This window comes from Trachypithecus francoisi, unplaced genomic scaffold (genome assembly GCF_009764315.1).
Source record: "Trachypithecus francoisi isolate TF-2019V2 unplaced genomic scaffold, Tfra_2.0 Contig01579, whole genome shotgun sequence".
Taxonomy (NCBI): domain Eukaryota; kingdom Metazoa; phylum Chordata; class Mammalia; order Primates; family Cercopithecidae; genus Trachypithecus; species Trachypithecus francoisi.
The window spans coordinates 31853638-31878260 of record NW_022681442.1 but is presented as its reverse complement, the minus strand read 5'-3'; the positions used below and the strand labels follow the sequence as shown (position 1 = coordinate 31878260).

Below are 24623 nucleotides of genomic sequence, written 5' to 3'. Positions count from 1 at the left end.
ATTTTAGAAAACTTTCCTCTTTTTACTGTACAGCCAAGAATCCTGATATGTTCCAAAGAATGTATTGGTGGATTAAGATGGCAGTAGTGCTTCTAGGAGGAGATGGAAGTAGTGCGGGCCACTTGTAGCCCGTACACTGTCTTTCTGGGAATTACAACGTGGCTCTCCTTCTTCTAGAAAGATGCAGCCTACCCCATGTCTTGGTGGCATAGTGCAAGTTGGTTTCAGTACTCTGATACATTTGTGCAAGGCATTGTTGTAAGTGACAGACTTGTGGATATCAACCTCCTGACCTCTCTAACATGAGAACAGGAAGCCCATACTACAAGACCAGGCATCTAGACAGTGTCTGAAAAATCCTGACAATACAAAAGTCTTTTATTTTATTTATTTTTTGAGACAGAGTCTCGCTCTGTTGCCCAGTCTGGAGTGCAATGGCACAATCTCGGCTCACTGCAACCTCCGCTTCCCAGGTTCCAACAATTCTCCTGCCTTAGCCTCCCGAGCAGCTGGGATTACAGGCGCCCGCCACCATGCCCGGCTAATTTTTGTATTTTTGATAGAGATGCGGTTTCGCCGTGTTGGCCAGGCTGGTCTTGAACTCCTGACCTCAGGTGATCTGTCTGCCTCGTCCTCCCAAAGTGCTAGGATTACAGGTGTGAGCCACTGTGCCAGGCCTACAAAAGTCATTTTACTTCAAAGTATGAAGTCTGAAGTTTTTCTCTTCATTCTAAATTCTCTGTCCTTCTTGGGAATTATTGCAACCTCTTCATAAGAGTATGACTCCAAATAACGTTGCCATATCAAAAGCTTCTGAGGTCAAAATCAATACATGCTGGTTCCCTCCTTCCTTTCCTCCCTCTCTCCTTCCATCCATCCATCCCTCCTTTTCTTCTATCCTTCAGTATTTGATTCTCTACTATGTGCCACATAATATAGTAGTGAAATAGATAGATGCCCTCATCCTCACAGAGTTTACATCTAGTGGAGAAACAGAAAAAAAACAAGGTAATTATGGTTCATTGTGATGAATGTAATGACAAAGGTAAGCTCAGGATATTATGAGAGTACACAGGACAAGTATCTAATCCCAACTTTGTAGTCAGGGTGGTTTTCTCACAAGAAGTTACATCTCGGCTGACACCAAAGGATAAATAGGAGTTTTTTGGGCAAAGAAGTGTGTGGATGTGTAGGGTTGGAGGAAGGTGGGAATAGGAAGAAAGAGTGGTCAAGAATGAGAGAACACCATGTATAAGATTTGGAGGCAAGAAGTCACAGTGCCTTGGAGAAGCTGTGTCCATATGGAGCACATCCTTCCATTGTAATCTCACTTCCTGAGCTTCCTCTTCTACTCCCTAGTATCCCTGGCTTTGTCATTGGGTCCCAATTTCAATCTTTATCTTTAGGCATTGACCCTATCCAACTTGGCCAGGAAGGAGTACACCGTTGGAGAAACAGTGAACCTGATGTCTGTGGATGCCCAGAAGCTCATGGATGTGACCAACTTCATACACTTGCTGTGGTCAAGTGTTCTACAGATTGTCTTATCCATCTTCTTCCTATGGAGAGAGTTGGGACCCTCAGTCTTAGCAGGTGTTGGGGTGATGGTGCTTGTAATCCCAATTAATGCGATACTGTCCACCAAGAGTAGGACCATTCAGGTAAAGAAAGAGTCACCCAGAAGAATATATGCTTTCTTTAAAGTGTAAACCCTTTTTCTTACTCTACTCTAATTCTTAATGGGAGTTTGGGCAAGTCAAAGCTGGTGGAAGACTTTCTACCATCTCAAGTGTACTTGGCTTTCTCTGAGTTCCCTTTTCATCTTCTGATGACTCTTAGGGTTTATATACACTCCCCTGCATTCATGTTAGAGGGAAGAGCCTGACTGGAGAAGGAAGGGCTGCCCCAGAGATGCTGCACATAATTCTTCCCTCTTGCTCTGGTGGGCTGCCCTAGTAACAGTGATTTGGGGCCCTGCTTCTCCGTTATAGCAATCTAAACCAACCACAGAGAACAGTCGCATGAGTGATCCAAATTTCAGCCTGAGCCTTGGCAATCACCCCACTACCACCAGGTGGGAGGGTTCTGTGTGGACAGTGTCCTCAGTCCTGCCAGAAGTCACAGGTTGGGTGGGTGGACTTGACAATGTATATGATTTATTCACTCATTTGTTTTGCATTCAAGTTACAAATAATTGTTTTGAAAATATTTCTTGCATATCTTACTTCTCTGAGAACACAGTAGTGAGTTAGGACTCCTGTTCTCATGGATCTTACATTCTACCTGGTGGGATGGTGGAGAGACAGGCAATACACAAAGAAGAAAAATATTAGATCATGATAAGTGTTATACAGAGAATTCAACAGGGTGATGAGATAGTGAGTGAATGGGTGGCTATTTTCAATGAGTTCAGGGAAGACCTCTTGGGGAGTGGACATTTAAGCTGAACTCTGAATGACACAGCCTGATTATAAAGGAGAAAGCCTTGGGAAGGGCAGGGGAAGAACAGCCTGGGAGCTGGGTACAGTCAGGCAAGGGCTATGGGGCAGAAACAAGCTTGGCACAAGCAAGGATCAGAAAGAAGATGGGTGTGGCAGGAACGGAGTGGGCAAAGAGAGTGGAGGGTGGTGAATCCCATCACTGGGCACCTCAAGTTCTTACTAAGTGACAGTCACAAAGTAGCAGTGAGGCCTGAGGTCTGCAGCAAACCTGAGCCCTCTCTCATGGAAGCGTATATTGTTTTTCTTTTGCTTTTTTCCTGGCAGGTCAAAAATATGAAGAATAAAGACAAACGTTTAAAGATCATGAATGAGATTCTTAGTGGAATCAAGGTGAGGATCTGAGCGTAGGTGGCTCTCTGTGGGTAAGGACAGAAGCAGCAGCTCTCTTGACCTTCGCAAACCCTGGTAGAGGTGATGGATTCCGGCTTCTCGGCCAGTTGTGTCACATGACTTTTGTTTCATGTCCTCCTGTCCCTCTCAGGTCCTCTGTTGAGCCTCTATTTCTATTTCTTCTCCCTAAATAGCTTGTTTTGTTTTGACACTTTACTGTAGAAGTTTTTAAACATATAGAAAAATAGAGACTATCATGAACCCCTACGAACTTTTCACCCAGCTCCGGGAATTATCAGCATGCCCTAACTAGTTTCATCTATAAACCCATTCCCCTCACACTTGCTTGATTATTTTAAAGCAGATCTCAGAGATCTTGTCCTTTCATTCATAAATACTGTGTATGTATCTCTAACTTATTTTTAAAATATAGACACAATACCATTATCATACCTACAAAAAAAAATTAACATTCTTTGATACCATCAAAGTTCTCCATTTGCCTCATATGTGCCTTTTGTTTGTTTGTTTTGCTGTTGGTTAGGTTGAATAAGGACCCAAAAAATGTCCATGCATGGTATGGTATTTAATTGATAGTGATTTTAATCTACAACAGTTTCTCTCTCTCTCTCTCTCTCTCTCTCTCTCTCTCTCTCCTCTCTCTCTCTCTGTGTGTGTGTGTGTGTGTGTGTGTGTGTTTGTCTTGGTCATTCCAAAAAAACTAGGTTATTTGTCTTATTTCCTGTAAATTGATAGTTAGATCTAAAGGTTTGATTGATTTAGATTTCATTTGGGGGTAGGAGTACCAGGTTGCTTTCAAGTGGTGCTGTGTGCTTCCAAACTGCAGCGATGATGACGTGAGTGGGCCCAGGCAGTGTCAGCCTGATCCATCCTTTACAAGATTTCCTGCTAGTCTTTCACTAGAGTGGTAGTTTGTGATGCTGGCAGCACATTAGAATCACCTGAGAAATTTGAAGTTTGTAAAACCCACTGAGGCTGGGGGCCTACTTCAAACCATTTAAATTGGACTCTTTGGGAGTGAGGCCCAAACATGTATTTTTTTTAAGTTCCCTAGGTGATTCTAATATGCCACCAAGGTGAAAAACACTATTGTGAGAATTTTATGATCATGGCCTAGGTCTGTTATTTCATCAGGAATTGCAAAAGAGTGAAATTTTTTAATTCTGTTATTCCATTGACATTGATTAGCTGGAATTTTATGAAGAAGAATTATCTTTCATCAACTTGTTGTTTACCCTAAAATGAAGTTTGTATGGGATAGGCAGAATAAATTCTTGCTTCTTTCCCTCCATTTACCAGCTTTCATGATAATGCATTTCATCCTCCAGAGGTGACCAATGATTTCGTTTAACTGAATATTGTTTTGAATTAATGCATCTTAACATTATCCTAAACGTCTTAAAAATAAAACAGAGCCCCCTTTTAACTCCTTGTTAATTCTCCACACAGAGCTCTGATATGTCCTTCTGTTAATGTGGCAAAACTAAAAGGAGAGCTGGTTTTGAATCTCAGCTCTACCACTGGGTGGTTTAACTTGCCAAAAGTTTGGGAAGGTTCCCTTGCCTCTCTCAGCTTGTTTCCTTATCGTTTAAATGAAGATAATAACTCTACAAATGTAAGGTGACTCACTTCGATTTGCCCAGAACTTTTTAAGTCTTAGTACTGGAAGGCCTGTGTCCTGGGCAGCCCTTTAGTCCCAGGCAAACTAGAACAGTTAGTCATACTAAGGTTGTTATAAACTGAGATAATGTATTTTAAATGCTTTGTACATAGTAGGTTGTCAACAAATACAAGCTACCTTTCTGTAATCATACTTTATAATCTGGATTTCTATTCCCCACATTTTGGGGACTATATCCTGAAACATGGGTGGATCAGATACACTGGTGCCCTCTCGGGGACAATCACGTGAGCTGTATTTTTTTTTCAACTTATTAGATCCTGAAATATTTTGCCTGGGAACCTTCATTCAGAGACCAAGTCCAGAACCTCCGGAAGAAAGAGCTCAAGAACCTGCTGGCCTTTAGTCAACTACAGTGTGTAGTAATGTTCATCTTCATGTTAACTCCAGTCCTGGTGAGTAGCAGAGGGGTCCATGGGCATTCGCCTGGGTGTTCACCTGGACCTGCATCAGCTTCCTGAAGAGGAAGTTCACTTTTGATAGACTAGCTGGCACCTCTAGGCCTGACCACAAGATCCAGGGGACTTGTCCCTCTCACTACCCCATGCTGCTTTTCCTCCTTTGTCCCACACCCCCAGCTCTAGTTTCACCTTCATGTACTGTACAGTGGTCTGGCAGCCCAGAGCAACTTTTTAGGATGCACAGCAAGAATGTGGTATCAGGAATGATTGGCTTAGGAGGCTTTATTGTCTTCTTTGGAAGGTGGTGTAGGTCTATAGTGGAAGGAACACTGATATAGGATCCAGGAGACCTGAACTCTGGTCCTAGTAATTCATTAATTGACCTTGTGACCTTGGGGAAGATATGTCCTCCTCTCCCGGGCTCAGTTTTCTCATCTGTACATGAAGAGGCTGGATCATCTTTAAGGCGCCTTCAGCTCTGATATACGGTGCTCCTGAAACCTAGCACAATGCTGCTTTGTCCCTTTTAGGAATAAATTGCTTATGACCTTGCCCTTTCCAGGTATCTGTGGTCACATTTTCTGTTTATGTCCTGGTGGATAGCAACAATATTTTGGATGCACAAAAGGCCTTCACCTCCATTACTCTCTTCAACATCCTGCGCTTTCCCCTGAGCATGCTTCCCATGATGATCTCCTCCATGCTCCAGGTAGGTCGGCACTCTTGCTGATGACTGCCTATCTCTGGTTAAAAGCCTTGGAGTCCAGAATGACTGGCTATCACATCCCATGTCTAACTTTTGCTGGTAAACTTTCAAGAGAGAGAGATCTGTTTGATTTCTGGAGACCAGTGGTTTGACCTTAATAAAAATCATGAGTTTTCTGAGCCCCAGTTTATCTAACTATAAAATGAGGATAATTATACCAATCTCATCTACCTGAGCATAGTCACTGATATGCGACAAGTACCAGAGCTGTAGAGGAAGGTCACCAGACAGGCAGCAGACTGATGAGAAGGCCTAGTTACCAGAACCAGATAGAAGTTAAGTTTTGTCTTAGAAGGCAGGAGGTAGTTTCTGGAATTAGGGCCAATGACTGGAGAGAGCAGAGGAGTTGAACTCCATGAGTTTGCTAAAGGACTGAAATAGAGCACCCACTTCCATCTGTCTATGGTGGGATAGCTTCCAGGGCTGAGTTTGGTGGAGCTTAGGAGATGCCAGCTGTGGCAAATAGAAAATCATGGGCTAATGACAAAGTCAAAATCTCTCTGCTTGTGCTTGTTACTGACTTTGATTCTTGAGATCCTTTGTGTCCTTCTCTAGGCCGGTGTTTCCACAGAGCGGCTGGAGAAGTACTTGGGAGGGGATGACTTGGACACATCTGCCATTCGACATGACTGCAATTTTGGTAAATAAATTTGGAAGTTGCTTCCCAAACTTATTCGCAGTGCTGGTGCCAGAATTTTGATAATGCAAGAACTTAGCAGCAGCAAACTGAAAGAGAGAGCTTGGAGATTTGTCTTGAGCCTATGCTTGCATAAGATACATACTGTTCTTACTTGAATTATGTTTACACTTAGAGCAGATTGCTCAACTAGATTGCTAAATAAAGCTGGGCCAGCTCTTCTGAGGATAAGCAGGGAATCCTGCAAAGCATCCAGAAAGCAGAAGTCGGGATGGAGCCAAGTGTGTGGGATTGGGACGGTAGCCTAGAGTGAAAGAATACTCAGATTCTGAAGGTTTAAAGGTTGGGGGCCAGCCATGGCCAGAGTGGGCAGTAGGACTGGAATCCATGGTGGGGAGGATTTATATATGGAGGTGGAATTCATACAAGGGGACTGGGCAACAGAGGGCCTGAGTGTATACCCAGAGTATCCATAGGTCAGGAATCTGGCCTTCCAGTAGGCTTGAGAGTTCTGAATCAAAAAGAACTTTAGCTGGGCATGGTGGCTCACGCCTGTAATCCCAGCACTTTGGGAGGCCGAGGCGAGCGGATCACCTGAGGTCAGGAGTTTGACACACCAGCCTGACCAACATGGAGAAACCCCATCTCTACTAAAAATACAAAATTAGCTGAGTGTGGTGGCACATGCCTGTAATCCTGGCTACTCGGGTGGCTGAGGCAGGAGAATCGCTTGAACCTGGGAGGTGGAGGTTGCGGTGAGCTGAGATTGCACCATTGCACTCAGTCTGGGTGACAAGAGTGAAACTGCATCTCAAAAAAACAAAATGAAACAAAACGAAAAAAAAAGGACTTTAGGCTGGACGCAGTGGCCTGTAATCCCAGGCCTTTGGGAGGCTGAGCCTCGCAGATTGCTTGAGTCCATGAGTTGGAGACTAGCCTGGGTGACATGACGAAACTCTGTCTCTACTAAAAATACACAAATTAGCGGGGCATGGTGGTTCATGCCTGTAGTCCCATCTACCTGGAGGCTGAAGCAGGAGAATCTCTTGAGCCTGGAAAGTCAAGGTGGCAGTCAGCCGAGATTGCACCACTGCACTCCAGTCTGGGTGACAAAGTAAGACCATGACTCAAAAAAAAAAGGACTTCATATGCAGGCCACTTCTGGTCTCATTCTAGGAGATTTCATTTGCCTCCTGTTAGCATAGGAGCCAGCACTTAGCAGAAACAATCCCGGGTGCTGATGGAGAAAGCAGAGACACATGAGGGCTGAGAAAGGGCAGACAGTCATGTGGGGATGTACATTTGACTAAAAGAGGGCTTTTTCTCAACAGACAAAGCCGTGCAGTTTTCTGAGGCCTCCTTTACCTGGGAACGTGGTGTGGAAGCCACAATCCGAGAGTGAGTTGCCTTCTTTCCATCCTAATGTTCTTTAGCATTCTCACTGCCTGGCCTATTCTCAGAAAATTCCATGTAATAGAATAAATGGGGAAATGAGCTATGTGCGTGTCTTCAATTAGATACCAGTGCAGGACAAACCCCTGGAGAGATGAGCTGAAAGCAGAGGTTCTCAGCCCCTTCCCCTGATAACTGTATTTGCCACCCTGCTTTCCTACTATGGGACCATGAATATCCAGCTGTAATCCCATGAAGACATTTGTGTGTGCAGATTGTGGATGGAGGTAGTGCAGTGTTAGCAGGTGGCTGCCTCTCTGGGTATGGTAGAAGATAAACACAAGAACCTGAATTCAGTATAAGTTCATTCATCCAAGAATAGCGATCAGGAACATTGGAATCTGGCTTCTTAGTGTGAATCTTCTGCACGTAGTGTGTCTCTTAAGCACCATGTATAATAGCACACCCAATTCATCCACTGAGCACAGCACACAGAGTACACCAGGGGCCTGAATAGGCCATGTCTTTCTTTCTTCACAACTGAGCACATCTTTTTTTTTTTTTTTTTGAGATGGAGTCTTGCTCTGTCGCCCAGGCTAGAGTGCAGTGGCACGGTCTCGGACGACTGAGCACGTCTTATTGTCTCCTTACTATACTCCCGACTTCCCACTCCTCTATCTTGTTCCTATAGCCTTTAACATGGACTCCAGAGCTAGCCCCAGGATGAGTTAGGGGCAGGAGCATCTGCTCTGAACCCTCCTAACCCAGCAGGTTCCCTTTCCAGAGAGGAAACTGGGCAGGGCTTCCACCTTACTGTTATAGGTCTGGAAGACATTCAACTCAATGGGCAGATTCAGAAAGACTGTGAACAAGTTCCTAATGTTCCTACTGTTCTAGAAACTCAAATAACAGGACTGGCACACAGAGTTTCCAGGAACCTATTCCAGTGTGGGCCCTTACCCAGCCAGATACAGTCAAATATTCAGGAGAAAGGCCAGGGAATCTACTTTCAGCAAATGTTCCAGGTGACACATTTAGTAGCTAAATTTGGGAAATGTTAATCTAGTCCAATCCCATTAGTAAGAAAGGAGGGGTCCTTAGTCCAAAGGAAGTGACCTTCCAAGATAACATAGCCCAGCAGTGTCAGGGTTGGGACTTGAACCAAGCCAGGTCTCCAGGCCCCCAACAGGGTCTTGTTCAATGGGTAACCATGTTCGTTCTAGGAGAATTTTATCATGTACATTTGGCACAAACAGCTTACAGATGAGTTGGATAAATTAGGGCTCATTGGGGCTCATTCTCTAGCCTTTAGAGCTAAGAAAAAACAAAAAGAAAAAGTATTAAAGAAGCACTTTGGGGTCTTGTATATCCAAGGCAAATTTTCCAATCTTGAGGGGAAATCTCCTAATACCAGACTTCATGGAGACTCAGAGAAGTGACTTGAACTACTCTTCAATACCCAACCCCTGCTATCTCCTTCAAAGACATTCCTCTCTTTCAGTGTGAACCTGGACATTATGCCAGGCCAACTTGTGGCTATAATGGGGTCTGTCGGCTCTGGGAAATCCTCCTTGATATCAGCCATGCTGGGAGAAATGGAAAATGTCCACGGGCACATCACCATCAAGGTGAGAGGGAATGCCATTGCAAAAGCCTCTGACTCCCGAATGTCAGCAGGGAGTCTCCCTCTGACTCCCTTCGTGCTTTTGCCTCATTGTGGAGAAGGCACTGAGGGCTAGCAGGTGAGGCCTTGGAGACATCTGGTAGATTTGTGGACTGTGATTTTCTGTCCCATTTCAACTTTATATAATCAGTTGCTGGGGGTAAGATTTGGGAATCTGCATTTTTAAGGAGCTCTAAAGGTGATTCTCATATGCATACTACAGTGTGAAAACTGTTGATTAGAGATGTCTTCCTTCAAAATATAGGCATTTCTGGCCAGGCGCGGTGACTCATGCCTGTAATCCCAGCACTTTGAGAGGCTGAGGCAGGTGGATTACCTGAGGTCAGGAGTTCGAGACTAATCTGGTCAACATGGTGAAACCCCGTCTCTACTAAAAATACAGTATTAGCCGGGCATGGTGGCATGCGCCTATAATCCCAGCTACTTGGGAGGCTGAGGCATGAGAATCACTTGAGCCCAGGAGGGCTGCAGTGAGCCAAGATCATGCCACTGCACTCCAGCCTGAGCAACAGAAAAAGACTCTGTCTCAAAAAAAAAAAAAAAAAAAAAAAAGTATAGGCATTTCTGCTTTACCTGTGTATTTGTTTCTGAAAAATCACACATTCTGCAAAACTGTACAATAAAAATAACAGGACCTGGGGAAAAGAACTGTAATAGATCACTAAAATCTTATATAACTTTGTAATCAAACTACCAACAAAAACAATACCAACCACAGCAATAACATCGAGAGCAATAAAAAGAGTAATCTTGTAAAATCAACACTGGCATTTGCACCCAACATTACAGTTAGTCTTGGGCCTCTCTCTCCCTCCTTTGAGAGCTAAATCTTTGATGGCATTTGCTTCCAAAATAAAAATCTGGTGTAGGGTGTTGTCTTCATCAATTATATATACATTTTTTGGGACAGAGTCTCGCTGTGTCAGTCAGGCTGGAGTGCAATAGTGCAATCTCAGCTCACTGCAACCTCCATCTCCTGGGTTCAAGTGATTCTCCTGCCTCAGTCTCCCAAATAACTGGGATTACAGGTATGTGCCACCATGCCCCACTAACTTTTTTTTTTTTTTAATTTTTAAAAATTTTTTTACTTTAAGTTCTAGGATACATATGCAGAACATGTAGGTTTGTTACATAGGCATACGTGTGCCATGGTGGTTTGTTGCACCTGTTGACCTGTCATCTAGGTTCCCTCCCCTCGCCCCTCAGCCCTCAATAGGCCCCGGTGTGTGATGTTCCCCTCCCTGTATCCATGTGTGTTCACTGTTCAACTCCCACTGATGAGTAATAACACGCAGTGTTTGGTTTTCTGTTCCTGTGTTAGTTTGCTGAGGATGATGCTTCTAGCTTCATCCATGTCCCTACAAAGGACATGATCTCATTCCTTTTTATGGCTACATAGTGTTCCATGGTATATATGTGCCACATTTTCTTTATCCAGTCTATCATTGATGATGCCCAGCTAATTTTTGTACTTTTGTACTTTTAGTAGAGGCAGGATTTCGCCATGTTGTCCAGGCTGGTCTCAAACTCCTGCCTCAGCCTCCCAAAGTGCTGGGATTATATGGGTAAGCCACTGCGCCTGGCTAATTATGATTTTTTTAACACAGAGGAAAATGTTTTCATGGCATCTTCATCAGTACTCTGAAATTTTCCAGAGAGCTAAATTTAGGGAAAATTATAGCCATTTTTGAATTGTTACCACTGCTTGTTCCAAAGAGAGGCATATCTATAGATTTTCAGCTTTTTTTCTTAAGATCTTCATATATTGCTAAGAGTTTCTTTTTAAGTATGAGAATGCTTCCTCCAATTGATTTATATTGACCTGCTTGGAAAAAAAATTTAAGAACCAGCTGTTCTTCTACAATATACTGACATCATTTCCTGATTTAGCAATCACTAATGAACTAATTTGCTTTTTTTTTTTTTTTTGAGACAGAGTCTCGTTCTGTCGCCCAGGCTGGAGTGCAGTGGTGCGATCTCAGCTCACTGGAAGCTCTGTCTCCTGGGTTTACGCCATTCTCCTGCCTCAGCCTCCCGAGTAGCTGGGACTACAGGTGCCCGCCACCTCGCCCGGCTAGTTTTTTGTATTTTTTAGTGGAGACAGGGTTTCACCGTGTTAGCCAGGATGGTCTCGATCTCCTGACCTCGTGATCTGCCCGTCTTGGCCTCCCAAAGTGCTGGGATTACAGGCTTGAGCCACCGCGCCTGGCCTACTAATTTGCAATTTTAAAAACATGCACTATAGCAGAGCAGACTACAGATTTAAGTCTGTCTTCTAACTCCTTTGGGGAAGCTTTTTTTCTTGCTAACTCATAACTGGGTTCTTCCTCAAACACAGGCATTTATTGGTCTCCATTTCTGGTTGTTCTTTTTTTTTTTTTTTTTTGAGACAGAGTCTCAGTCTGTCACCCAGGCTGGAGTGCAGTGGTGCACGATCTCGGCTCACTGCAACCTCTGCCTCCTAGGTTCAAGCAATTCTCTGCCTCAGCCTCCTGAGTAGCTGGGATTACAGGCACATGTCACCACACCTGGCTAATTTTTGTATTCTTAGTAGAGACAGGGTTTCACCATCTTGGCCAGGCTGGTCTTGAACTCCTGACCTTGTGATCCACCTGCCTCAGCCTCCCAAAGTGCTGGAATTACAGGCATGAGCCGCCGCGCCCGGCCTCCATCTCTGTTTTTTGTTTGTTTGTTTGAGATGGAGCCTCACTCTGTATCCCAGGCTGGAGTGCAGTGGCCCAATCTCAGCTCACTGCAGCCTCTGCCTCCTGGGTTCAAGGGATTCTCCTGCTTCAGCTTCCCGAGTAGCTGGGATTACAGACTCGTGCCACCACATCCAGCTACTTTTTGTGTTTTTAGTAGAGATAGGGTTTCACCAGGCTGGTCACTCCTGACCTCAGGTGATTTGCCCACTTTGACCTCCCAAAGTGCTGGGATCACAAGCGTGAGCCACTGTGCCCAGACTCCATCTCTCTTTGGATATAAGCTTGCTTCCTAAGAGGTCATCTATGCCAGGGGTCCCCAACCCCTGGGCCTCAGACTGGTACTGTTCCATGGCCTGTTGGGAACCAGGCTACACAGGAGAAGGTGAGCGGTGGGCGAGCATTACCACCTGAGCTCCACCTCCTGTCAGATCAGCAGCAGCATTAAATTCTTATAGGACCACGAACTCTTTTGTGAACTGCACATGCCAGGAATCTAGGCTGCATCTACTGCCTGATGATCTGAGGTGGAACAGTTTCATCCCGAAACCATCTCCCACCACCACCCCATCCATGGAAAAATTGTCTTCCACAAAACTGGTCCCTGGTGCCAAAAACTGTTGGGGACCATTCCCTTGTCAGTGTTAGCCCTTTGTTGCTCCTAGTAAATTCAATTGGGTTTGACCAAAACCCTCTTCTAGAAGCAACACACACATGTATCATCTAATTTTCAGGATCATGGCTGGAAAACATAGTCTAAAAAAGGGGGGCTTTTGATGGTGAAGAGGATATTGAGTCCTGAGAGTGGAATAACTACAAGCACATGAATAAATACCAGATCCTCTGTCATCCTGATGCACAGTTCTTCAAATTTAAGCTCCATGTGTTTCTTCCCCCTCTCCAGCCACCTCGTCCTTCAACCCTGCATTTCTGGAGGTGCGGCTGTAACATGGTCTGATCCTTTTTCATCTAGGGCACCACTGCCTATATCCCACAGCAGTCCTGGATTCAGAATGGCACCATAAAGGACAACATCCTTTTTGGAGCAGAGTTGAATGAAAAGAGGTACCAGCAAGTCCTGGAGGCCTGCGCTCTCCTCCCAGACTTGGAAATGCTGCCTGGAGGAGATTTGGCTGAGATTGGAGAGAAGGTACTTGGGATAACAAGGGATCTTCAAGGGTGAAGGCATATTGAAGAGAAAAAGTGAGGATGGTGGTGAAGAACTACATGGGGTCACAATATTCCACATAATAACTCAGAATTTTAAAACCTTCTGCTTGGAAGCAGGTACAGGAATTACGTAATTTAAATCAAAGATGATGAGGCAAAGGCCATAAGAAGTTAACAGTGACTGGCCCAAGGTTGATCTCACAGGAGGTTGGGCAGAAGTGGGACCAGAGTCTAGGTGTCCTGATTCTACTTCTGTATCAGCAAGGCCAGAGGAAGATTCTACTAATCTGCTTTGAACACTTAGACGTTTACTGTGAATTATCTTCTGATGTTATTAAAGGCCCTTCCTAAAAATAGATTTTACGGCTGGGCGCAGTGGCTCACGCCTGTAATCCCAGCACTTTGGGAGGCCGAGGTGGGTGGATCACCTGAGGTCAGGAGTTTGAGACCAACCTGACCAACAAGATGAAACCCCATCTCTACTAAAAATGCAAAAATTAGCCTTGCATGGTAGCAGGCGCCTATAGTCCCAGCTAGTCGGGAGGCTGAGACAGGAGAATTGCTTGAACCAAGGAGGCAGAGGTTGCAGTGAGCTGAGATTGTGCCACTGCACTCCAGCCTGGGCAATGGAGCAAGACTCCATCTCAAAAAAAGAAAAAGATTTTTAATGACTATATTATATTTATTATATAGATCTAGCATAATTTATTTTGAAATCTCTAAATAAAAACCCTGCATATTTAGGATATTTTCATCCTCCCTCCCCAGTACTAGAAATAAATGTAGCAATCTTTGGGAACAAAAAATCTCAAGATGTTAGAAGATTAGTGAAGATACAGCTCTAGAGTAATTTTGTTCATTAATTAGCATAGACTTATTGAGTGCCTACTATATGCCAAATACTGTTTTAAGTGCTGGGGTTACATCCATGAACAAAACAGAAAAAACCTCTGTTCTACATTCTCATGGGGTGACAAGCAACAAAACCATTACATAAGTAAATTATCTGATAAAAAGTGATAAGTTGGCCATATCTTTAATTGTTGGGCCTAAAGTTATTTATTTGAATCAGTTCTTTATTTGTATAAAGGAACTTGTTAGATTTTTAACCCCTTGACACCTTATTGGGATAAATTTCTTCCTTTTACCCCTCCCTATTAGATTCTGTGAAGGTGGGTCTAGGGAGTAGTACTTAATATAAATTATTTTCTTCTTCAGGGTATAAATCTCAGTGGGGGTCAGAAGCAGCGAATCAGCCTGGCCAGAGCTACCTACCAAAATTTAGACATCTATCTTCTAGATGACCCTCTGTCTGCTGTGGATGCTCATGTAGGAAAGCATATTTTTAATAAGGTCTTGGGCCCCAATGGCCTGTTGAAAGGCAAGGTAAGAAATCATTGAACATGATGAAGATACAAAGGTGGGGTGGGAGGGAGAGGGAAGGACATGTCTGGCAAGTAAGACAGGGAAGATGGTGGACATATGGTAATTAACACAACTTCATATTATTTTTATAGACTCGACTCTTGGTTACACATAGCATGCACTTTCTTCCTCAAGTGGATGAGATAGTACTTCTGGGGAATGGCACAATTATAGAGAAAGGATCCTACAGTGCTCTCCTGGCCCAAAAAGGAGAGTTTGCTAAGAATCTGAAGACATTTCTAAGACATACAGGCCCTGAAGAAGAAGCCACAGGTATGTAAGGAGGATTGGGACAAGATAGAATTTGGGCCATGGAGGGAATGGTAAACCAGTATCTACTTCCTGAACTGTTCAGTATCCAGTGAACTAGATTTGGAAGCGAACTACCCAGAGATTAAAACTCTGCTTTCTGGGTTTTGAGTCTCTTTGAGGAAACATAGAAATTGAAACTCTATGCCTGGGCCAAACTGGTGGCTTATCCTGCTCATCTGATGTCTGACATGCAATCAAAGGACACTCTTTAGAAGGGCACAACTGAAAGTCTGAGTGAGTAACCCTTGTGGAAGAAACACTAGTGGCACAACAGTCCCTCTTTTAGGGATGCCATGTTCCTATTGACTCTAGTCACACATGTTACCCCATCTACCCCAAATCCATTAAAACAACTTCCTCAACAACTTCCTGGGCTGGCACTATTAGTGTACTGCTAAATTCTTCGTAAATCCTAACAAAGCGATTTTGATTAATATACCAAAACCACTGGGCATTTGAACCAGAAAAAAAAAATTATGGCAGTTGCATAGTCTCAGAGTATACCATAGCAATAGCCTCTAATATCACCACCATTGGGTTCACCAGTTAGCCCTAGTCAGCAGTGGAGCTCTGTTTACTGTGACCCTTCCCAAGGACCTGCCAACAGCAGTCCTGTGCATAGGTCTGGTTATCACCCTCAGGTGGTCACCAGCAGGAGTTCAGGTCTGAGAAAGCCAGGGCAGAAGGGTGTAGGAGCATTCCAGAAATCAGTCAGATGAGGGAGTAGCTACACAGCCTACAAGTGATAGCATATTCTGACCATGAGGTGAGGACAAGTAATGGTTTAAAATCACCCTGGGAGGGCCAGGCTCGATGGCTCATGCTTGTAATCCCAGTACTTTGGGAGGTTGAGGCAGGTGGATCACCTGAGGTCAGGAGTTCAAGACCAGCCTGACCAACATGGAGAAACCCTGTGTCTACTAAAAACACAAAATCAGCCGGGCACGGTGGCACATGCCTGTAATCCCAGCTGCTTGGGAGGCTGAGGCAGGAGAATTGCTTGAACCTGGGAGGCAGAGATTGCGGTGAGCTGAGATCCCTCCATTGCACTCTAGCCTGGGCAACAAGAGTGAAACTCCATCTCAAAAAAAAAAAAAAAAAAACTACCCTGGAAAGCCCAAGAGTTTGAAAGAAAAATCTAAGCCAGGGCTGGATGTGGTGGCTCACACCTGTAATCCCAGCACTTTGGGAGGCCAAGGCAGAAGAATCACTTGAGCCCAGGAGTTTGAGACCACCCTGGGCTATATAGTGAAACCCTATCTCTGCTCAAAAAAAAAACAGAAGAAAAATCTAAACCAGGAAGTCTGTAAGCTTTGGAGGGAGAAGGCGGGAACAAAGAACAGGATGGTGTAGGTGACAGAAATTGGGAGCCCGGCCAGGAGAGTGGGGCAGGAGTATCAGGGAACAGCAGAAAGGAGCGATTGAAAGCTTTGCATCAACCCTTTATGTGCTCCAGATAGTAGCCTGGAGAAAACAAAAAGCACCTGCCTGGAGTGGGGAGTGAAGGTCCCAAGGAAAGAACAGTGTCTACTGCTAGAGTTTCCTGAGTTATTGCTCAACCACATCACCATGGTTACCGTAAGAAAATTGGGCACTTGTCCTATGCTAATGGTAAACATTTTTTTCTGATTAGCCTGGATCTGAGTTTCTGGATTCTGTTATAAACCCCTTTTCCTTTGAAGAATCCTGTCTTTAGTGTACAAAGAACAGTTTGCAAAACATTCCCATAAGCCCTTTTTCTGGTGAACACTGAGAGAACATTTCTGAGCAGTTTTGTAAGCTCCAGAGCCTAGGATGCTGCTGCGTTGGCCCTGGGATCTGGGACTTGGTGGAATGAAGAGAAGGGCAGGAGGGCAAGGTGAGCTGCGCTGAGATTGGTTCTGTGTATGAGTTTCCTAATTAGCTGCCTTAACAACATATCACAAACTGAATGGCCACACATTTCTGGAGGCTGGAAGGGCAAGATCAAGGTGTCAGCAGGATTAGTTCTTTCTTAAGATGCTAGGAATAATCTGTTCAAGGCCTCTCACCTAGTTTCCAGTGGTTTGGCAATCTTTGTCATTGCTGTTTGTTGTGGTTGTTCTTCCTATTTGTTTCATTTCCTGAACTAATTCTGTTAAGTCTGTATTCTTTGTCATTGTCATGTGTGACCACTGAGGTCTCTGTTTGGTTGGCTTAGTGGTCAGCTAGTGATTAGACAGAGACTTCCTTAAATGCTTGGAAACAAATGTCTCAGCCTTTGCTGAGAGGCTCTGTGTGTGTGTTGTGGGTGATGGGGAACATGTCTTCAGCACTCCAGCAATTTACATCTCTGCCTTAGCCTTCACTTCCTGCTTATACAGAGCCACATGGTCAGCCAGAAGTGAGAGATTAGAGCCCACTTCCATCTTCCTGGACATGCGCACAGCTCTGCATGTGTACGTGGCATTCTAGATTGCTGGGAATATATCAGAGAGATCAAAGCCCCTGTGAGCATCTTATTCCCCAGCTTTTCATTTTAAGTTTTTGGTGAGCTTCTTATTTGCCCCAAGTGTTATCACCACCTCAGGCAGCTGCTGTGATGTTAAATAATTGCTGCTGATTGTTTGAGCTAGCTCAACGTTAGGTCAAATAGACCCTGTAAATGGGGGTTTTCAGGGAATTCCAGATAGGTGAGATAATGTCAGTTCTCCAGGGATGGGGCTTTTGGGAGCATTCTGAACCCACTCTGCCCCCTCCAGTGGCTGCTAGGCTGCTGGTTTTCATGGCTACTAGGATTGTATGGCTGTTAGTTTTCTAGGCTGTAGCAGCCAAGGAGAGGGGGACAGAAATAGGGTAAGTTAAACTGCCACCAAGCTTACTGTTATTACTGAGTGTCAGCTCTTCAAAAAAACAAATGCTCCTGGGATTGTTGCAAGCCTTTGGTTAATTTCAGAGCTCTGAAAAAGTTGACTTTGACCATTTTTTGGTCATTATTCTTATTGCTTTTATGGAGGAGTAGATATCTGGAGGTTCCTATTCTACCATCCCCACTGATGCCCACACTATGTCTTCTATTTTATTTTATTTTCAGGGTATGTCTTTTAAGGCTCTAAATTAATATAAGTTTGTTAAATTATTTGAATTTCAAGATGAACATTTTCTTTTCTTTTCTTTTTTGAGAGAGTCTCAGTCTGTTGCCCAGGCTGGAGTACATTGGCACAATCATGGCTCACCTTCAACCTCCTATGTTCAAGTGATCCTCCCACCTCAGCCTCCCAAGTAGCTGGGACCACAGGCATGCACCACCACACCCTGCTAATTTTTAAATTTTTTTGTAGACATAGAGTTTCCCTATGGTGTCCAAGGTGGTCTCAAACTCCTGGGCTGAAGTGATCCTCCCACCTTGGCCTCCCAAAGGGCTGGGATTACAGGTGTGAGCCACCATGCTCCGCCAAGATGAGCATTTTCAATTTACAATCACTTCATTAGTCAATTCTGAGAATGTGACTCTTCTATATGTCTACCATAATCCTTAAAACTCTTTCTTCCTCCAAAGGAACCTGGGCATTTCTAGGAATTTTCTTCTCCATTGTGACTATTTTCTCTTCCAGTCGAATATTAATTCATCTCTCCTTTATCCTGATATTTCTTAATAACAAGATGTAGTAATAACTATTTATGGAGGATTTATGGAAGTAAAGTATTCCGTCCCGTACGTACATCTGGGATCCCTTGCTGAAACCAGCAAGATCAGAGAAGGCTTCTCTCTCCTTGTTCATAGGACTGACAGGGCTCTATGCAGCTCTTTCCCTAACCTCTAGTGTGTCTCCCTAGTCCACGATGGCAGTGAAGAAGAAGACGATGACTCTGGGCTGATATCCAGTATGGAAGAGATCCCTGAAGATGCAGCCTCCATAACCATGAGAAGAGAGAACAGCTTTCGTCGAACGCTTAGCCGCAGGTTGGCCATCTATTCAGCTGGCGGCCCTCGTCAGCTCCATATTTCCACTTGATCTTTTTCTTTTTCTTCCTGGGCTTTTCCTGTGAGGGTTAACACCATGGACACTCCAAGCTCTTCCTTTGTTTCTTGTATGAGCGGGGATGGGGAAAAACCGGGGTTGTGTCAGTTTCCCCTGGTCATCTGCCCTGAAATGCGCTTTGATGCCAGCTGAGCGACTATGACATCTGCTTGCAAGAAGACCCTTGGGAATCGCCTGCATGCTCAGGGAAGCTTCCCTCTCTCAGTTCTAGGTCCAGTGGCAGGCATCTGAAGTCCCTGAAAAACTCCTTGAAAACTCGGAATGTGAATAGCCTGAAGGAAGATGAAGAACTAGTGAAAGGACAAAAACTAATTAAGAAGGAATTCGTAGAAACTGGAAAGGTGAACACCACACAAAAAAGTAGCATTTGAGGTGTTATAAGGTTCAGAACCCAAAATTTTTAATGTTAAGTGGAAATTGAATGCATACTTACAGGAGCAATATGTCCTCTGTGCTTTGCAAATTTTCAGATTCATTATTAACATGTTAGCAGAGGCTGTGGGCTTTCTACCAAGTCATATTTCCATAAAGAATGCCATGTTTCCTGTGAATGTCCTCATCCCACACTTCATGAGTGTTTGATTCCATTCTGATGTGTGAAGGAACAGGAAAACTCAGACCTAGAGCACATAATTCAAATTAATGAAATTTAACCACAAATTGCAAGGTCGGCAGTAGAACCCCATCATCTGTTCTACTCTGATTTTTTGTTTGTGTGTTTGTTTTAGAGACAGGGTCTCACTATGTTGCCCAGGCTGGACTGAAGCCCCGGGGCTCAAGAGATCCTCCCACGCCAGCCTTCTGAGCAGCTGGGACTACAGGGGCATGCTACCATGTCTGGCTTGTCCCAATCTGTTTTATATCTTCTTCTCTTGAATGCCTTTAGCTTTTATGATTATTTACCCTTCATTGTATTTCAGCATTTTTCTGTTCTTGCTGGCACAGTGCAGAAATGGTGACCACAGACTACCAAATTTTGCTACCTGCTACCCATGCTCCCAGGGGCCTCCACTTCTCCTTGTGGTTGGCATTCTAGGTGATTCCTTATCAAAAACCATTAGGGAGTTCTACTAATATTGAGGTGGGGACTTTGCAGGTAAAGTTCTCCATCTACCTGGAGTACCTACAAGCAGTAGGATTTTTTTCAATATTCTTCATCATCCTTGCGTTTGTGATGAATTCTGTGGCTTTTATTGGATCCAACCTCTGGCTCAGTGCTTGGACCAGTGACTCTAAAATCTTCAATAGCACCAACTATCCAGCATCTCAGAGGGACATGAGACTTGGAGTCTACGGAGCTCTGGGATTAGCGCAAGGTATGTCTGATGGCTATGACATCTTACAGAATCTGTCTGGACCCTGTACTTTTCCTGGACTCAGGAATGCATTTGCCATTATGTCCTGGGCACAAGTCATCAGGGATTCCTGTGCACGGTGCTGACAAAACTGCTTCCATTTCTAGGTATATTTGTGTTCATAGCACATTTCTGGAGTGCCTTTGGTTTCGTCCATGCATCAAATATCTTGCACAAGCAACTCCTCAACAATATCCTTCGAGCACCCATGAGATTTTTTGACACAACACCCACAGGCCGGATTGTAAACAGGTTTGCCGGTGTAAGTATCTCAAGGACTGTCAGGTGGTATGTCTATATACTGAGGATCTTTCTGACAGGGAGGAATTATCATGTCCCCCCAGACAACACTGTTCAGTGCCAGTCCTTTTGTCTACTCAACATGCAGGTGTCTCTTGAGTACTTGCTGTGAGCTCCCAAGGATCCTGGTGATTCAGGGATGAACATCTCTGACCCTTCAAGTAGCTCAGCATCTAGTGAAGAAGACAACCAAGGAAGTGAAGGATTATAATAGAATATAGTAAAACCAGTAACAACAGTGTGTAGAAAAGTGGTCTGGGAGTACAAAGGAAAAAAGGCACTAGCCCAGCCTGAGTGATAAAGGTAGGAAATGTCAGAAAAGGTGAAACTTAAGTCATAGAAGCAAGCCAGGGAGATCGCGAGGGTTGGGGGCAGGGATGGCAGTAGAGCAGGGTGAGAAGGATTATTCTGCAGAGGAAAGAACATAAATAAAAGCACTGTCACTGCCTGGGACAGGAAATGCAAGAGATAGTAGGATAACCCTTTGCTTGGCCTCTGCCTCCATTCCTGAAATTTCTATCTAGAATGCTTTAAGAATGAGTAAATTTGGTCTGGACTACGGAATAGAGCCATCGGTGATTTTAAGAAGTTCTCAGATATTGTTTCTATCTACCCCAGATCCTGGAACCCTTGGCGTTCATTCACTCATTCATTCAGCAACCTTGATTGAGCACTTTCTATGAGCCAAGTACGGTACTGGGCACCGGGGCACTCAGTGAATGTGAAGATCATAGATGTCTCTCTGCCATGGGCCAGACCCGACTCGTTGATTTTTTAGTGTATCTGAGATGGGAATTCAGGAACAGAGGCAGAGATCAGGCAATTCTGAATGACAAGTAACTGTCACCAGCACAGTTTTTAGCCCTCTGCTTATGGAGCAGCTCTGGACTCTTGTTTGTTGGCCTTGAGGCAGACAGAAAGTATGGCTCACAGTCCACAGCCAGATTCTGGGGACACAGTAAACACTTCAAAAGTCGGCCGTTAACTGGTCCCCCTGTGTCACCTTCCTCTGGGGCAGAAACAGTGGGCATGATGTCACTAGAGACAACTTCAATGGCCTTTCTGCTCGTTACACGAACCTAAAAGAACACTCCATTTTGGGTGAGAAATTTCTCGTAGTAATTTTACAAAGATTACAGTTTTCCCCATGTTGTAACATATATAATCTTCTGGGAAAGAGAACACAGAGGTTTTCTGTGAGTTACTTAGGCAACAGTCATAGTTTAAAGACTGCTTTTGCATGACAAAGGAAACTGTCATTAATTATATGGTAAGTTTTGTTGGGGAGGTGGCTCAGACCTATTAAGGGGAGTCTGATCAAGGGGCCTCTGGGATTGATGGCTGAGTTAAGAAGAGATGGAGTGGAGGAAGAAAAGATGGAGACTCTGTGCCAGGTAAGGGTCAAAAGTAATCTGCATAGAACTGATAACTGGTAAGGATTTCTTTTCTCTGCCAACTGTGGGTATAGTTATTTGCATTCTGATAGGACTTTGGGAAAGATAGGTTAGACTCAGGAGTCATCCTGATTCAGAGCTTTCTTGGAAGACTGTTATCCCTGATCCAGTTTGAGAAATTCCAGAGATAACTTAAACTCACTTTGGTACTCACATATTACTAATCATAGAATCAATATAATCCTCAGAAATTTAGGCAAGGGCAACCCAAAATATAAACCAAGCTTCTTGAGTGTTCTCCAAACCATCCATCCATTGATTCATTTTCTTATTTGTTCATTTATTCTACATGACTCGAAGGCAACATGGCAGTAAGACACGTCTGTTCCCACTGGGTTCCTTGGTTAGAACATTGTCCAGGCAGGTTCACGTTCAACCCCAACTCCCTTCCCCTTGGTCCTCTATGCTTGGCAGAGGAAACAACTTCCTGAGTATCAGTCAAGAGTGGGTGGCAGGGCCTGATGACCAGAGCCTCCAAGCAAATGTTTATCAAATGCCTCTTATGTGCCAGGCTCTGTTCTAGGTACTCAATGGAATTAGGACCTGTGTAAAGTTAGAATAATTGAATTGGCTTGGTTATGGGAGAAGAATTTACCTGTAAGGCTCTATTAGCTTACAATGATTGTGAATGGTTTAGTAAATCTGACAAGTGGGAATTTCACTGAGAAGCATGAAAACCTTTACCAAATCTGTTGAAAAAGGTAAAGGATGACTGCTATCATCTGTTTGGAGGGATTTTTATAAGTGAATAATTTTTTTTTTTTTTTTTGGTACGAAGTCTCACTCTGCCACCCAGGCTGGAGGGCAGTGGCATGATCTTGGCTCACTGCAACCTCCACCTCCCAGGTTCAAGTGATTTTCCTGCCTCAGCTTCCTGAGTAACTGGGATTACAGGCGCATGCCACCATGCCCAGCTAATTTTTGTATTTTTAGTAGAGACGGAGTTTCACCATGTTGGTCAGGCTGGTCTTGAACTCCCGATCTCAGGTGATCCACCTGCCTTGGCCTCGCAAAGTGCTGGGAATTACAGGTATGAGCCACCGTGCCCGGCCTAAATGAAGGAATTATGGAAATGAAAATTGGTTATTGGGGTGAGCAGTGCAGCCTATTGCAAATGGACACAATGAAATGATTACATGAAGGAGTACTGGGAACAAACAGAATCCAACAGATCCCTTGCTAGGACACGGAAGATGTAAACTACCTTAGGAAGACCTCGATGATGATGTAGCTCTCCTAATTGTTTTCCTAGGATATTTCCACGGTGGATGACACCCTACCTCAGTCCATGCGCAGCTGGGTTACATGCTTCTTGGGGATAATCAGCACCCTTGTCATGATCTGCATGGCCACGCCTGTCTTCACCATCGTCATCATTCCTCTTGGCATTATTTATGTATCTGTTCAGGTAGGTTTGGAAATTTGGCTAAGTCATCCTTCCTCTCTATTTACAAAAGCCTAGCCTCTTTCCTGAGAATCTTCTTTGGATCATTGCTAGTCCTTCACTCCTCCCCTCAGCATCTTTGCCATTTAGTCGTACATTGGCATACCCAGGAGCCCACAGGCCACCGTCTGAAGCTGAAGTGAGAGCATCAGTGGGTGCACCATTCATGGCAAATGTCACCCTAACTGCTGCCCACCTCCCACTCCCTGGAAGCTTAGGTGGGACAGATCTATGTTTGGATCCAAGACTACTTTGAGATTGGCTCTGGACACAGTCTTGTAGCTCCGTAAGATCCCCCATGACGATTAGGTCGGTTCCAGAAGAGCCATGCTATGGTGCTTCCTTGGTTGACTTTGGACAGGCATAGCTGCTTGGAGATGTCTCTCAGCAGCAGCTGGGTCTACCTTTTTACTTTGGCAAAGTTCTAGTTTCACTGGGGTGTCTGTGGGTAGTTTAGGCTCAATTCCAGCGTATTCTTCGAGGGAATGTGCACCTTGAAAGCAAAACAGGGAAACTGGAATGAGTGGAAGGAATCCTATTCCCATAATAAAATGGATGAGGAAGGGGGAGGCTCTGGGGGAACTCTGGTCCCACCAGCTGCTTTTGTGGTGAACTGTTTGCCTGGGGAAACAATTCTGAAGACATTGTGGTCAGGGGTCTGTGGCCTTGTGGCCTGCGATTGGCGGCTCCCGCCGTATCCGTGTGCAGTTCCTCAGGCACACTGTCACTATAGTGGCCTTTTAACTGTTAATAACAAACCAACAAACAAGAAACAGGGTTATTGGAGGGGACATCTGTACGTCCGTGTATAACATTTTGCATCCCGACTCTCCAATGCCCCACTCTTTCCAGGTTTCAACAAATCCTCACAGAATCTAGTAGCAGCACGGACCCATTCCACTCCCCCTTGCCCTCAGGCCACAGGGTTCTTTCTGCGTTGGATTCCACCCTGTTCCAGTTCTTACCCCCTCAGCACTCTGCATACCTCCAGAATTCTCTGTACCTTCACACACCACTGAGGCACAGTTTTGGTCACTTACCTGAACA

The 24623-nt window shown here is 44.4% G+C and overlaps 1 protein-coding gene across 1 annotated transcript in view; it reads left to right on the top strand.

Annotated features, from left to right (window-relative positions):
* ABCC2 (ATP binding cassette subfamily C member 2) overlaps positions 1 to 24623 on the top strand; it is a 60687-nt gene that overhangs the window by 23550 nt on the left and 12514 nt on the right. Inside the window, exons 10-24 of the mRNA XM_033186090.1 lie at positions 1407 to 1661; positions 2766 to 2831; positions 4791 to 4928; positions 5497 to 5643; positions 6256 to 6340; positions 7669 to 7735; positions 9231 to 9357; positions 13089 to 13265; positions 14504 to 14671; positions 14803 to 14983; positions 18818 to 18944; positions 19229 to 19364; positions 20120 to 20339; positions 20486 to 20640; positions 23385 to 23540. Coding sequence (XP_033041981.1) covers positions 1407 to 1661; positions 2766 to 2831; positions 4791 to 4928; positions 5497 to 5643; positions 6256 to 6340; positions 7669 to 7735; positions 9231 to 9357; positions 13089 to 13265; positions 14504 to 14671; positions 14803 to 14983; positions 18818 to 18944; positions 19229 to 19364; positions 20120 to 20339; positions 20486 to 20640; positions 23385 to 23540 — 2205 coding nt within the window. The remainder of the gene's footprint in view (positions 1 to 1406; positions 1662 to 2765; positions 2832 to 4790; positions 4929 to 5496; positions 5644 to 6255; positions 6341 to 7668; positions 7736 to 9230; positions 9358 to 13088; positions 13266 to 14503; positions 14672 to 14802; positions 14984 to 18817; positions 18945 to 19228; positions 19365 to 20119; positions 20340 to 20485; positions 20641 to 23384; positions 23541 to 24623) is intronic.